The sequence below is a fragment of the Podarcis tiliguerta genome (genome assembly GCF_965153285.1).
Source record: "Podarcis tiliguerta genome assembly, chromosome: 5".
In the NCBI taxonomy this organism is placed as follows: domain Eukaryota; kingdom Metazoa; phylum Chordata; class Lepidosauria; order Squamata; family Lacertidae; genus Podarcis; species Podarcis tiliguerta.
In genome coordinates this window covers 84,535,525-84,549,382 of record NC_139538.1, presented here as the reverse complement: position 1 = coordinate 84,549,382, position 13,858 = coordinate 84,535,525, and the positions used below count along the sequence as shown (strand labels likewise).

General features: G+C 46.5%; 1 protein-coding gene across 5 annotated transcripts in view; it reads right to left on the bottom strand.

The window, feature by feature from the left end:
• The window catches only part of FBXL15 (F-box and leucine rich repeat protein 15), a 33,811-nt gene that overhangs the window by 16,246 nt on the left and 3,707 nt on the right, over window positions 1-13,858 (bottom strand). For all 5 annotated transcript variants that reach the window (XM_083440558.1, XM_083440559.1, XM_083440560.1 and 2 more), the window contains exon 2: window positions 3,571-4,209. In XM_083440558.1, the coding sequence (XP_083296684.1) occupies window positions 3,571-3,739 (169 nt within the window). In that variant the 5' untranslated portion in view covers window positions 3,740-4,209. The remainder of the gene's footprint in view (window positions 1-3,570; window positions 4,210-13,858) is intronic.

Below are 13,858 nucleotides of genomic sequence, written 5' to 3'. Positions count from 1 at the left end.
GCCTTGTCTTTGGAAGCAGAGGTACTAAGAGGACAGATTGAGACAAATGTTTTAATATTGGGGGGCTTAAAATCAGCTAAAATTGATCAATTAAATTTTGGATGCATCATTTCATTACCTTTCCCATAGCTTTGCAGAAATGGAGAAAGATCATACTGGCACAGAATATTACATCTAAAAGTTTGATTTCTGGGATTTATTTATTTTTTAATCCCAGGTGAGATGTAAGAAAATACAGTGTATCTATGAAAGAGGGACAGAGGAATCTGAATGCAATGTTGGACAAAAAGGATAGGGAAGAAATATGCCAGAAGAATGCTTTTATTTAATTAAGGAGATGATTTACAAGATTATGGTCACAACTATATGATGTGTATATGATACTGTATCTACATATCTCCCCTGAAGGGTAAATAGCAGCTTTGGGGGAACAATATGGGGAAAGGTTAACAATATTCCCCTCCATCACCCGTCCTCAATGTCCCACAGTGAAAATAAAATACATTTGCAAAAGAGGTAATGTGTTATGGTGGCAAGTGGGAGGTGGTGGACAGAGATTTTTACATATGCGTTCTTACAAATTTATGCAGAGGTTTGGAAAAAGACCTACCTTGTTTTGGATGAGACTAGAACAATTTCAGAACACAACATCCTGCCATTTGAAGCTAACTTCGGAAGATGAACAATGGGGGTTACGCTGGAATTTATTAGCAGCAAGACTGTGTGGTTTGCCTCAGTCATGGAAGGTAAGTCATTTCAGCATTTGGGTGGGCTCAGGAGCTGGTATCATGGCTGGCGGTATTGATGGGTGCTATTTGCCCAGTCTGCCCCCAAGTGACCTGTTATAAGCCTGTGATGGGGTTAATTGGAGATTTCTGTCATTGGTAACCTATGCAGAAGCATGGAATGGGGCATCTGACAGCAAGTGCTTCATTAACCATGCTGTGGAGCAGGGTATTTGGTGATTGTTTTACATTGTATTGTGCTTTTTGAACTGTTGTCCTGTGGGAGGAGCATGCATTTACAGGACGGTGGTTTGGAGCTTTCGCCATCCATTCCTTCCCATGCACCTGTGATATTTCTGTCATATGCTGTTTCCAAAGCCGTGGGGATTACATGGTATGATTGTGACCCACCCTAGCTTGGCCTGCTGGGCTCTCCAGTGCAAGACTTCCTTGTTGTTTTGCTCCACTTCCTCTCTGCTTTGGGCTGTCCTGACCCATGGGGTGACAACCACAATGTTTCAAGGAGACAGGAAGGTGAAGCAAAGCAGGATCAGCACCTTGGAGAGAAATCTTCAACCAAGTTTCAGAACCATGGACAGCGATCCTATAGCTGAGAGAGAACATGTTAGCAGCTATAAGGTAAAGGTAAAGGTACCCCTGCCCGTACGGGCCAGTCGTGTCCGACTCTGGGGTTGCGCGCCCATCTCGCTTAAGAGGCCGGGGGCCAGCGCTGTCCGAAGACACTTCCAGGTCACGTGGCCAGCGTGACAAGCTGCATCTGGCGAGCCAGCGCAGCACATGGAAACGCCGTTTACCTTCCCGCTAGTAAGCGGTCCCTATTTATCTACTTGCACCCGGGGGTGCTTTCGAACTGCTAGGTTGGCAGGCACTGGGACCGAGCAACGAGAGCGCACCCCGCCACGGGGATTTGAACCGCCGACCTGACGATCGGCAAGTCCTAGGCGCTGAGGTTTTACCCACAGCGCCACCTGCGTCCCCTGTTAGCAGCTATGTCCTGGAGCAATTGGCAGATTTCTTAGACTAGGTATACAGTACCTTGAGTTGGGTATGTTTATCCTGGAAAAGAGGATACTGAGAGGAGATACGGTGGTCATTAAATATCTCAAGGACTGTCAGATGGAAGATGGAGCAAGCTTGTTTTCTCCTGCTCTGGAGGGTAGGACCTGAACCAATGACTTCAAGTTATAGGAGAGGCGGTTCCCTGCATTGCAGAGGGTTGGTCTAGATGAGCCTTGGGGAGCCCTTCTTACGTCCCTTGAAGAAGTTTCTGAGACATTGCCGGCTAGCTCAGTTGGCAGAGCATGAGGCCAAGGGGTGGGTCAGAGGCAAAGGCAGGGAGAAGAGCTGCCCTCTACTGTTGGGCATCGCTGCTGACCTTGGCTTGCTACCCGTGCACGGGGCTCTAGCAGCTGGGGGGGGGGAGGAGGAGAAGGAGAGGAGGGCTCAGACTGCCACCTCGGCCACTGATTGGCTCCTTGCTAGTGTGTGTGGGGGGGGGTGTCCGAGTGGGCGTGGCGCATCCGGGGAGGGCGGGGTCTCCGCGGCCCAAGCGTGGCGCTGCTGGCCGCTACCTGCTGGCAGCTCCGCGCGCGCTGAGCGGGGCGGAGCGGCTGCGGCACCTTCCCCTCCACCAGCCTCATACAAAACGCCTCCTGGCGGGGCGGGCCGGCCCCTCGCCCGGGCTCAGGAGGAGGAGGCGAGCGAGCGAGCGAGCCTGCAGCACCAGCCTGCCAGAGGTGAGTGGAGCCCGGGGAAAGGGAGAGACAAAGGCGCCCGAGCTGGGCTGCGCTGCGCTGCTCCCCCGGGCTGACCGGAGCGCGACGCCCGTCATTGTCTCTTGCAGCCCGGCCACCGAGCGCTGAGCCCGGAGATCCGCACCGGGGAGAGGCGGGCAGGCAGGCAGGCGAGGCTTTGCGTTTCCAGAATAGCAGGGAATTAGCTTGCCGAGGAAGAGACGGACAGATGGAGGGATGAAGGGAGCTGCAGACGGGCAAGCAGCGCCGGGGGGGGGGGCTCTCTCTCTCCCTCCCTTTCTCTCTCTTTCTCCCAGTACTGGTGAAGTCCTTGAGTCTTGCGAAGCTCCATGAAGAGGGAATCCCCAGAGTGCATAGGAGCCAACCCCCCGATAAAATATTTGTGGGGTCCAGCTACCCCCCCCCCCCGTTTGATGGGTATTGCCGTTCAAATGGTATGTGCTCCCTATGTCTTGTGATTGATTGTGCGGGGTGGGGCTTTCTCCCCCCACCCCAATATTTTATTCAAGTTGGCACCCTTGCAAGGGTTGATGGGTGCAGAAAGAGCAGCTGCCCGTTCTCCACGCAGCCTTTGTGGTTGCTGGAAGATGCTCTGCCTGCATCCACCTGCAAGGGGGAGGGGTTGCTATGGTTAAATCATGCCTGGACTGCGCGGGAGGGGCTGCTCGCGAGTTTCTTGAGGTGGGGTGGGGTAGAGGATCGGTGAAGTTTGCACCCAGCTGCTTAGACGGTGGTCTGTGGAGGAGAGCAAGGTGAGGGGGGGCCACGTCTGCATCCATGTCTGCAATAGCAGAGTACAGAAAGATTGAGATCTATGCATGGGAGACACCTCCAGAGCTACCAATGAGATGGCCAGCAAATCAGGGGAAATGCCGTGAGAAGGGGCTCTGGGGACCCCCCAGAGCTCCTTCGGCAGAGGAGGCAGATCCTAGGGGCCAAGGTGCTTTCAGCCCCCGCCCCCCAATAAAATATTTGAGGGGGCCAACCCTTGCCCCAAAGGCAATGGGTATTGCCATTCAAATGGTGTGCGTTCACTTCAACATGTGATCAATTATGCAGGAAGGGCTTACCTGGGCCAATATTTTGTTCCAAGTTGACACCCCCAGCTTTCAGCTCTGTCCGAAGGATCTGCTGTAGGAGTAGGATATGGTGCAAGAGCACTGGTCCTGTGTCCAGAGCAAGCTGAGGATATGAGCAGCACCCACGCTGTGGTGTATAGCCTGGAGTGATAGGGACCATGGCACCAGCTGCGTTCCTTCCAGGCCATTTCGGGGTCAGCTTGGGAATTCTACCATCTACCTACAAAGGTAGTTGCTTCGTGCATCTGATGCTGTCATGGGCTGAGCCCATCAAAGCTCTTGCCAGAATCAACAAATATGCTACGACTCATTTCCTGGATGAAAAGGATGGCCTCAAGGCGTGCTGGCATCTTTCTCATAAGCAACCACGAGTACAGCTCAAAACAGCCCTGATGTTCATCACCTGGGTAGGTGACTCAATAGAGTTGGACAGTTGCTTAGCACATCCCAAATGGCTTCTTTGCTTGAAGTGGAAAACGAAACAGCAGGAGCTTCTAATGAGAAATCCAGCAACTACAAAAGAGATTATGGGCTCATATAACTGTACATAATTGGAGTGGTGGCAATTATGCTGCGAAAGTGCACTCAACATATTTTCTTCAAATGTGCCATCTTTTCTTCCATATCAAGCTGGAGAGAGAGAGAGAGAGAGAGAGAGAGAGATTGGTTCTAAATACTTGCAGAAGCCATCTATGCATTTTCCTGGAACCGAAGATACCAGAAAGCCACCTTTTCCTCTTCACCCACCACTCCTTGAAGCAATCCCACCCCCCAAAAGAAATATATTGTTTTAAATTAAGGGGATGAGCATACATTTAAGTCATTGAATTACATATGGCATTTTAAAAATAAAGGACAGCCTGCCTGAAGCGTGAGGGTGGGGAGGTGCAAAGCAGACGGCAGAATAAGCTATTCAGTTTGCTACTCAGTACATCTCTGACATTTGCATTCTGAGCAGAAGGAGCTGAGCCCCATAAGCCTGGACACAAGAGCCCCAGGAGATACAAACACCCTGTCTCCTAATAAGAAGATGAGTGTGTACTGTATATATGTTGCCAATGGGTTTTAAAAAGAATCCTGGCAGGTAGGCCCATCCTTCTCAAAACAGCATTTCCCAGCACCCATCCTTGACTTTGTGTGTGCAGTAGCCTCCACACTATCAAAGGCAGAATTAATTATATAGCTATTAAGACCAGACCCGTCCTGCTACTTATCTGCTAGGTGTGTTCCTGATCATATCAACAGCTGCCTTGGCAAGATACCATCACAGTCATCAAAAAAGCTCCCTTTGCCTCCCCAACTTAAACCTAACCTGCATCAATTGACGCTCTCTCCCATCGTGACCCTGGAAGGGCCACCTTCACCTGCTTGGCTTTTTCTCTGAGCCTTGGAGCCTAAGGGTTAAAAGTGGCTCGGAACTTGTTTACTGTCTCTTGGATTCTCCAGGAGCTCATTCCCTCCTGGTACAGATGGATGTCACATCTATTCAGAGCTGATCCTTGCTGAGCCAAGAGAACTGGGCCGATCCGGGGTGAGGATCAGCTGCGTGTCTCCCAGTAGGCAGGTGGGAGGGACTGGCGGACAGAACTGTAAATATCACTCTGGCCGGAGGCCAGGCTTGGTGAGGTGAGGTAGCAAGGGCAAAGGACTATGCCCAAGTCCAGGAATGCTGTGTTGTGTGTGTGACCCTTCCTTCTTCTTTCATTGTGTGCTGCCCTCTCGTCTATGCCTGGTTCAAGAGACTCCCTTGATGGTAACCCCCATAATTTGGAAATCCTAATCAGCTTGGTTAAAGACTGGTTTAAGAAAACTGGATTTCTGCCTATATATTTCCCATATTGATGTGTGGAGGGTAACTCTTGTTTGTGGGGTTGCGTATATGGAGATGGTGATGCTTTGAGATTCATCTATGGAGAGTTAAGCAGTATGAGCTTGTCTCAGGATTGCATATGAGTGCAGTCAGATGTGCCCACAATGTGTGCTGGGCAAGGTATTATTCTTACTTGAGCAGAACTTAAATGATTCTTTGGGGTTTGGTCCCTTATCATGAAGTCTTTTCCCTGCTGTAAAACATGTACTCTACTCAGTGATGTGGGCTTTCCGGGGTGGGGGGGAGTCCAGTGCCCCAAATCACTTTGAACCTGACTTGGTGTCACATGGAGGAGGGAGAAAGGTTGTTTTCTGCTGCTCCAGAGAAGCGGACACGGAGCAATGGATCCAAACTACAAGAAAGAAGATTCCACCTAAACATTAGGAAGAACTTCCTGACAGTAAGAGCTGTTCGACAGTGGAATTTGCTGCCAAGGAGTGTGGTGGAGTCTCCTTCTTTGGAGGTCTTTAAGCAGAGGCTTGACAACCATATGTCAGGAGTGCTCTGATGGTGTTTCCTGCTTGGCAGGGGGTTGGACTCGATGGCCCTTGTGGTCTCTTCCAACTCTATGATTCTATGATTCTATGGTGTGTTTATTTGACTTATAAATAAACCAACAAAGCAACATCTTAATTGTAGGATATACTTCACAAGTGTATCAAAGTTTTTCCAACAACCACTGAAATAGTTGACAGGGAGGAAGAGGTGGAATCCAAGCACACTTACAGTGCAATCACGAGTATTTTCTGATAAACTGAGTTTTCGTCTCTAATGTGTGTTTAGAATTGTGACATGAATGTTGTCGTTATATTCAAATGAATGACGGGGATACCTGTACATATTTTAAGACCTGACAATTCAGTGGTGTGTTCTCCACCTTGCATTATTCATATGCAAGAACAAAATGTAGAACAGGAAAGCTGTTCACACCAGGTATTTCCTGGGTATGAACTCCCTTCTCATGTTGCATCCATGTGTTTGTCCAATGCATGCAGCGGGGGGCGGGGTGGGAGGCAGAATTGCACACTGCTCTCTGTGCGAGATGCTTGGAAACCCCAGTCATGCCAAGGTACAGTCCTGCTATATATGTACAACCTGCTCTCACCTTCTGCAAAATGCCCAGAGGTGAATCCCAGGTCCGCAGTTGCCATCCTACTTAATTCATTGGGGGAAGGACTGTAGCTCAGCATTGCCTTCAGAAAATACCTGAGTTCAATCCCTGGCATCTCCCGGTGGGCCAGAATGCCCCCTGCCTTAAACCCTGGAGAGCTACCGCTGTTCAGCGTCAGCAATACTGAACTACATGCAGTGGCGTAGCATTGGTTGCAGGCACCCAGGGTGTGTGCCGGGCAGGAGGGTGCATGTGTTGGGCAGGGGGTACTAGCCCAGCCCTTGCCATGCTGGGGTCGCCTGCATGGAGTCGCCTGGTTCATGCCCCCTCAAAAATTGTGTCCCCTGGGCCACAACCCCCCCCCCCCAGCACCCCCAATGCTACACCCCTGGCTACATGGACCAGTGGTCCAACTCAGTGCTAGGCTGCACCCTATGTTCCTTGATAATAAAAAGAGAGAGACATGGTTATCTGAAAAAGTAAACAGCAACTTTGAAACTTCCTTATTTATGGGTATTGCATCCATTCCTTACATTTCTAATTAATCCTATGAAACAATGCATTTTTAGAAGTGAAAAAAAATCCATGGAAAATCTAAAGTGGCTGCGGTGTTCTGCTTCTCCTGCTTCCATTCCTGCATGCTGCCCCCTCTTCATCTTTCTCTTTCTCTCCCCGCTCACCCTGAAAGGATCAAGGTGACTACTACAAGCAATGTCAGCCCTAATCCTGGGAGCCTCTGCCTTCCTGAAGGGCTGGTGGCAACTGCAGGTGCTCCCAGCAGCACATCTTTTTCGCCCCTGAGGGCTGGGATTTTGGGTTCCAGCTTTCCCGGTGGAAAAGTGCTGCTGTTGTCTATTCCAGGGAGAAGCCCCACCCCATAAATGGTGCAGTTTCCCTTGGGGCTTTGTAGGAAAAACAAAACAAGGCAAAATGTTCTGCTGAGCGCACCTGTGGTTACTGCTACTGTATCTCTGGATTTCCCTTTGCCTGCCCAAAGGTAAGGCTGAATACACACCATACATTTAAAGCAACACACAAACCCCACAAATCCTGTGGACTGTTGTTTGCTGAAGGTGCTGGGAACTGTAGCTCTGCAAGAGGTAAACTACGCTTCCCAGGTTTCTTGGGAGGGGAGTGTGCTTTGAATGTATGACATATATGCAGCAGACACACTCCACCTTGGCCCCTTTGAGAATGAACCAGGAATGCCTGTACAACCCTCCATGACTCTAAGAGACCTGACCTCTGTTCCTGTTTAGTGCACTCTCCTTAGGGAGGTTTTGGCTGGCGCCTTCATTATACACCTTTAGGTGCCAGGCAGAAACGTTCCTCTTTAGCCAGGCCTTTGGCCAATTGACATCCGATTTCCTTTTAAAATGTTTTGGTGGAGGGGAGATTATTGGGCTGTTGTTTTATTTTCAATATGTATTTTGTGGTTTTTTTATATTTTGATTTTATGTTGCGAACCGCCCTGAGACTTGCGGGTATAGGTCAGTATACCAATTTTAATAATAATAATAATAATAATAATAATAATAATAATAATAATAATAATAATAAACAACTAAGCTGAGGGTAGGGCCAGTGTGTGTAGTGCATCCGCCTGAAGCACAAATTTACACCAGTTAAGGCTTTTTAAAAGAGGCTTTTAAAAATTGTAGCATATCTTCCCTGTGAAGAACAGGACAACTGTTGTTGTTGTTGTTGTTGTTGTTGTTGAATTTAGTATACCGTGTAATGCCCAGATAGACCTCTAAGCAGTTCACAAAGCATAAAAACCAATTACACAACATTGTTAAAATACACAATAATTAAAAACATGCTGCAATCAAAATACACAGTAACACAATCCCATTAAAACATTATAATATAACCAGCCATTTTTAAAATATGCAGTACAGTAAAACAATCCTATTAAAACTGCACTGCACAAGAGACTTGGGTCAAGAGATCAAGGGAATGCCTATGTAAATAGGTGCATCTTCAGAAGTCGGTGGAATGCCAGCACAAATGGAGTCTCTCCTATTTCAGCAGGGAGTGCCTTCCACAGCTCTGGTGCCATCAGTGGAAAAACCCATGTCCACATCACCACAAACTGATAACCAGCAAGCTGTGGTAGGACTGTCTAGGTTCCACTAGCTGACCATAATGTCCGTACTGGGCAATGGAAGGGAAGTTAGTTTTCCAGATAACCTGGTCCAGAGTTGCTTAGGGTTTTATATCATGAGGAGTTTGTGGGGGTCAGGAATTATTATTATTATTATTATTACTATTATTTATTTTATTATTATTATTATTATTATTATTATTATTATTATTTGTACCCCGCCCATCTGGCTGGGTTTCCCCAGCCACTCTGAGCGGCTTCCACAAAGACCAAATATACACTAAGATGTCATACATTAAAAACTTCCCTGAACAGGGCTGCCTTAAGATGTCTTCTGAATGTCAGGTAGTTGTTTATCTCTTTGACATCTGATGGGAGGGCGTTCCACAGGGCGGGTGCCACTACCGAGAAGGCCCTCTGCCTGGTTCCCTGTAACTTTGCTTCTCGCAATGAGGGAACCGGCAGAAGGCCCTCGGCGCTGGACCTCAGCGTCCGGGCAGAACGATGGGGGTGGAGACGCTCCTTCAGGTATACTGGGCCGAGGCACACAGATAGAATCATAGAGTTGGAAGGGACCCTGAGGATCATCTAGTCCAAGCCTTTGCAACACAGGAATATGCTTCTGTCTCATACGGGGATCAAACCTGCAACCTTGGCCTTATCAGCGCCATGCTCTAACTGACTGAGCTATCCAGTCTGGCTGAACAATATATGAGTAATAAGGCCTTAGAAGTGGATAGGTGGCTAATAGGCAGCCAGTGCCTTAGCACAGGCATGGTATGGAGCACCATTCATTCCCCGAGCAGCAGCATTCTGCAGATCAACTGCAAGGAATGCACCAAATATAATGCATTACAGTAGTACAAATGTGAGGCTACTGATGTGTCATTCACAGTGCTCAAGCTATCCAAAACAGGGTGCAGTTGATGCAACGGCTGAATCTGTTGATAGGTGCTCTTTGCTGTGGAGGTCTCCTATGCAAATATGGTTCCAATAAGAACACCTCCATATACAATAGGAGGGGGGTCCCATTTCAAATTTAAAAGGGAAAATCAGTGGTGGCTGTTATTTCACAGGAGCAGTCATGCTCCAGTCAGCTGATCCGGTCACCTAAGCTTTCTCCCTGGCTCACGGTGGATTTTCCTTGAACACACTTGCCCCTATCATGCTTAAGAAATCCTGGGGTGGGAAAATTCTCTTTACGAACTGGGCATGTAAGCAAGGCAAGGTGTTTAAATGGGGTAAGGAGTAACTTAAGGAACTGTATTGTGTATTTATCATAAACGTCCATTAAAAGGCAGTAAAAGCTTCTGGGTCAAAGATTTAATTTGTGCATTTCTTTGGTTAACAATTCCTAGAAATTAAGGTACAGGTAGACCATTGGGCTTGGCAACAGAACTAAGGAGATTTCCATTCTTTATAAAGAAATTATGCGATTTCCATTCAGATTGTTGGAGCCACACCAGGAAAACAGTAGACCCACCTAAGCTCGTTAGATACAGCCCATTCAGAAGCTAGCATTGTGACCTTTAATGACCTAATAACCTGGATCCTACAAAAAATCCATTCCTAGTTCAGCGCAAGGTGTCGGGCTTATCTCACACCACTTAATTACATTTCAGTGCTGTGTTTTTGACTGACAGCTGTCCTCAACATATTACAAAAACAATGAATTATAACTATATGCATAAATTGCTAATTCAGCTGCTGTGATCTAGGATAAGGCTTCAGTCTGGGAGAAGGAGCCAGCAGCCCACAGGTCAGATCTGTGGCCTTTTCTCCTCAGCCCCAGTCATCACCATGTGGCAGTTTAGTGGGCGTCTTCTTTCTAATCCTAAGTGCCTCACAGGGCAGGGGGAGGTGACTTTTGTTGGGGTGGCAGCTGGGGAGAAAAGAGGAGGCAGAGAAAATTTGGGACAGGGAAAGAGGGAGGATGAGGTGGCTATTAGGGAGAAAGACAAGGTGACCCCAATATGCAGCCTGAGAGATATCCTGGGAGAATGCGGATCTAGATAAAAAACCACTTCCCCACCCCTGCCTCCAATGTTTGTCTGTTTTATTAAACCTCCCAAAGGAGGTTTTGACTCTGTGGTGTTGACAAATCAAAAATTGCTTTGGAATAATCTTTTGGAACCCAGTGATTTTGTCCATCTCTAGTGGTCCATGATTGCTGTTTACTGCTATGAACAAAAAGTCTATGGGGATTTGAGCGGGGGACGGGCGGACAATAATGCAATAACTCCAGGACCACTTTCCCAGGAAAAAAAGTTTCCACCTTCAACCTAGACCAGGCATAGGCAAGCTCCAGCCCTCCAGATATATTTTATGTGAGTCTTTTAAAACTGGTTTAAGACAAGACCAGCCTTTAAACAGAAATATGTCAAAATGCCACACACCTCTTACAAGTCAACCCAATACTTTCTATCTACACATGCTGAAGAAAAGCCTGCTTTTATATCTCCAAGGAAAACAAGAGCAGAAGATCGGAGAATAGATGCCTGACCCCTCCCTACAATTCCCATCATCCCTGACTCTTGCTAACTAGGGATGATGGGAGTTGTAGTCCAAAAACAGCTGGAGACCCAAGTTTGGGAAACACTGTAGGGCAGGCATGGCCAGATATGGCCCTCCAGATGTTTGGGACTACAATTCCCATCATCCCTAGCTAACAGGACCAGTGGTCACGGATGATGGGAATTGTAGTCCCAAACATCTGGAGGGCTGGAGTTTGCCTTGCCTGAGCTAGACAGCTCCATCCACCCACTGGGTCATTCTTCTAGCATCTGCCTTGTGAACTGGCACATGGGCAGAAGAAATGTTCAGTGCTGGGGTTTGGGATTTTCAGCACCTGAATACAGCAAAGATCCCAGAGAGGCAATAGGGCTGCACTCTGGTAACTGTGGTCGCAAAAGCGAATGGGACATTGCAGGTGCACAGTTGTGGGTTGTGAATTTGTCACAGTTCTGTGTGCAATGACTTCTGCCGCCATGCCTGTTGGGTAACGTCCCTTCTTTTGTATCGCTTCTTCTTGTAGTCCTGTCCCATTCCAGGGAAGCTACACCGTTCATATCTCCCATCAAGATTGTATTTTCCTTCAAATATTTAAATAGAATTTCTTCAAGTCTCTTATAAAAGTCAGTTTTTTCCCCTCCTTTGGTGGATATATGCCTATTAACATTTTTTCTCTCCTTGTGATGTTATCTGTATTATCAATATTCTTCCTTGCTCATCTTTAAATAATTGCTTTGGATCTAATTCTGGTTTTATATACATTACCACGCCTCCCTTCTTTCCTACGTCAGAGGCCACAAGGTCCTTTCCCAATCTTCTATTGATCAGAATTATTCTATGTATCTTCACAATATGCATTTCCTGAAAGCAGATCACATCCAAATTTAACTTTTTTGCCACATGTTCGATCTTATTGCATTTAGTTTTATTGAGTCCATTTACATTCCAAGTTAAGATTTCCAACACCATCTTGTCCTTTATTTATCTCTCTTCTCCACTTCTGTTGGTTCTTCTTCATGTCCTGCCACCAAACCAAATGTTCTTTCTCCTGCTAATTCTTTTCCATATTTTCCATAGGGGTATTTTCTAATACTGTAGATGTAGAAGTAGACTTTGAAAACAGGCAAGTAATACTTACAAAAGTCTCCAGGTACCACAGCTGTTGGGCACATGTTTTGTATTCTTCCTCATTGCCCCTGGTACATGAAGCCATTACTGCACTGTTCCTTTCTTTTCACAGTACAACTTTTATAAAGAGCCCAATTTTCTTTTAAGTCTGATTTTTGTAATCTCTTTTTATAAAAAAAATGGAATATGGAAAAAAGGGATACAGAGATTACTATCAAATATCTGTTTTTATCGGAACTAAAAAGTTTATCTAATTAAAAACACAAACCAAAAAGAAAAGAAAGATAGAAAGAGGGATGATAAAGGGAAAAGAGAAAGAGAGCAAAATTAATGAAAGAAAACAATAAAAGGAGAAAAAGTTAAGAAAATAAAGAACTTCCAGTTCTTCACCTGTCAGCTATATATAAGTTATTCAATTCATCCATTCCAATATAACACCCAGCAAAACTACTTTCTATGAACCAACAATATCTTCAATCCACAAACCCAAATGTCGTTAATTCATTTTCTTTTTCATGCAAAAAGTCGATAAGTGGCTTTCATTCTTTAGCAAATGTTAGCAAAAGCTTTTCTTTGATGAAACATGTCAATTCTGCCGTCTCAGCTAAGTCCAATAATTTTAACAACCATTCCTCCATTGTTGGTAATGACGTGTCTTTCCATTTTTGTGCATATAAAAGTCTCACCACCATAATCATATCTTGGAACCTATGATTTTTGCAATCGCAATGAGAGTGGGTTGGGGCATAGAAACTGGACTTTATGGAGAAACCAGGAACAAGAAGTATGGCGTACAGCCACGCCTCGTCTTAGATGCACTTTCCCTCCAAAGGACATAAACTAAGCCCATCAGTTTTCTGAAGGTACTGCTGCCAATTCCTGTTCAGAATTGTTTAGCAGCTGAATTCGTGACCCCCTACTGTGGTCCAGAGTGATTTAGTTGGTGTGCATTTGTGGCACTAGCAATGTCTCACTTCTTAGAGCGCTTCACTTCCCAGATTTATGCCGGTGGAACGATTCAATGGGATTTCCAATAATCCAATGGAAAACAATATTGTAGACTGGCCTTTAATAAAGAAAAATAAAGCGCATTCTACTCTCGGCAGGCAAGGTGGCTATCGTGAGCATCCTCCTTTGCTCATCCCTTCCCCCACCAGAGAAGATGCTGATCCCGACATTTCTACTTGTCCTGTTGATGAGCTTTCTGTGCCATAAGTAATGGGAGGTCTTGATTAATCCCTGCTGTGACTTGCTGGGGAGGCCATCTACTGCTGAGCAGGTTCTTAATCACCCCCTTTTTTTGCCAGATGCTGCCAAAGCCCATTACTGCTATCCCATAATCTCTTGCTCTTTCTGTGCTGAATGATGAGAGTAATTGGTCCTTGCCCTCACTTTTAACAAAGCCTCTTTACGTTCGGGCAGCTTATTATGGCGGCTTCTGGCTAAAATCTTCGGGGCCATCTTGAAGAAAATGCTGCAGGTAGTTGGGACTGTCAGAGGTGGAGAGAGAAGATTTGGGGAGGCGGAGTGGGAGGCAGACAGATCTCGCACA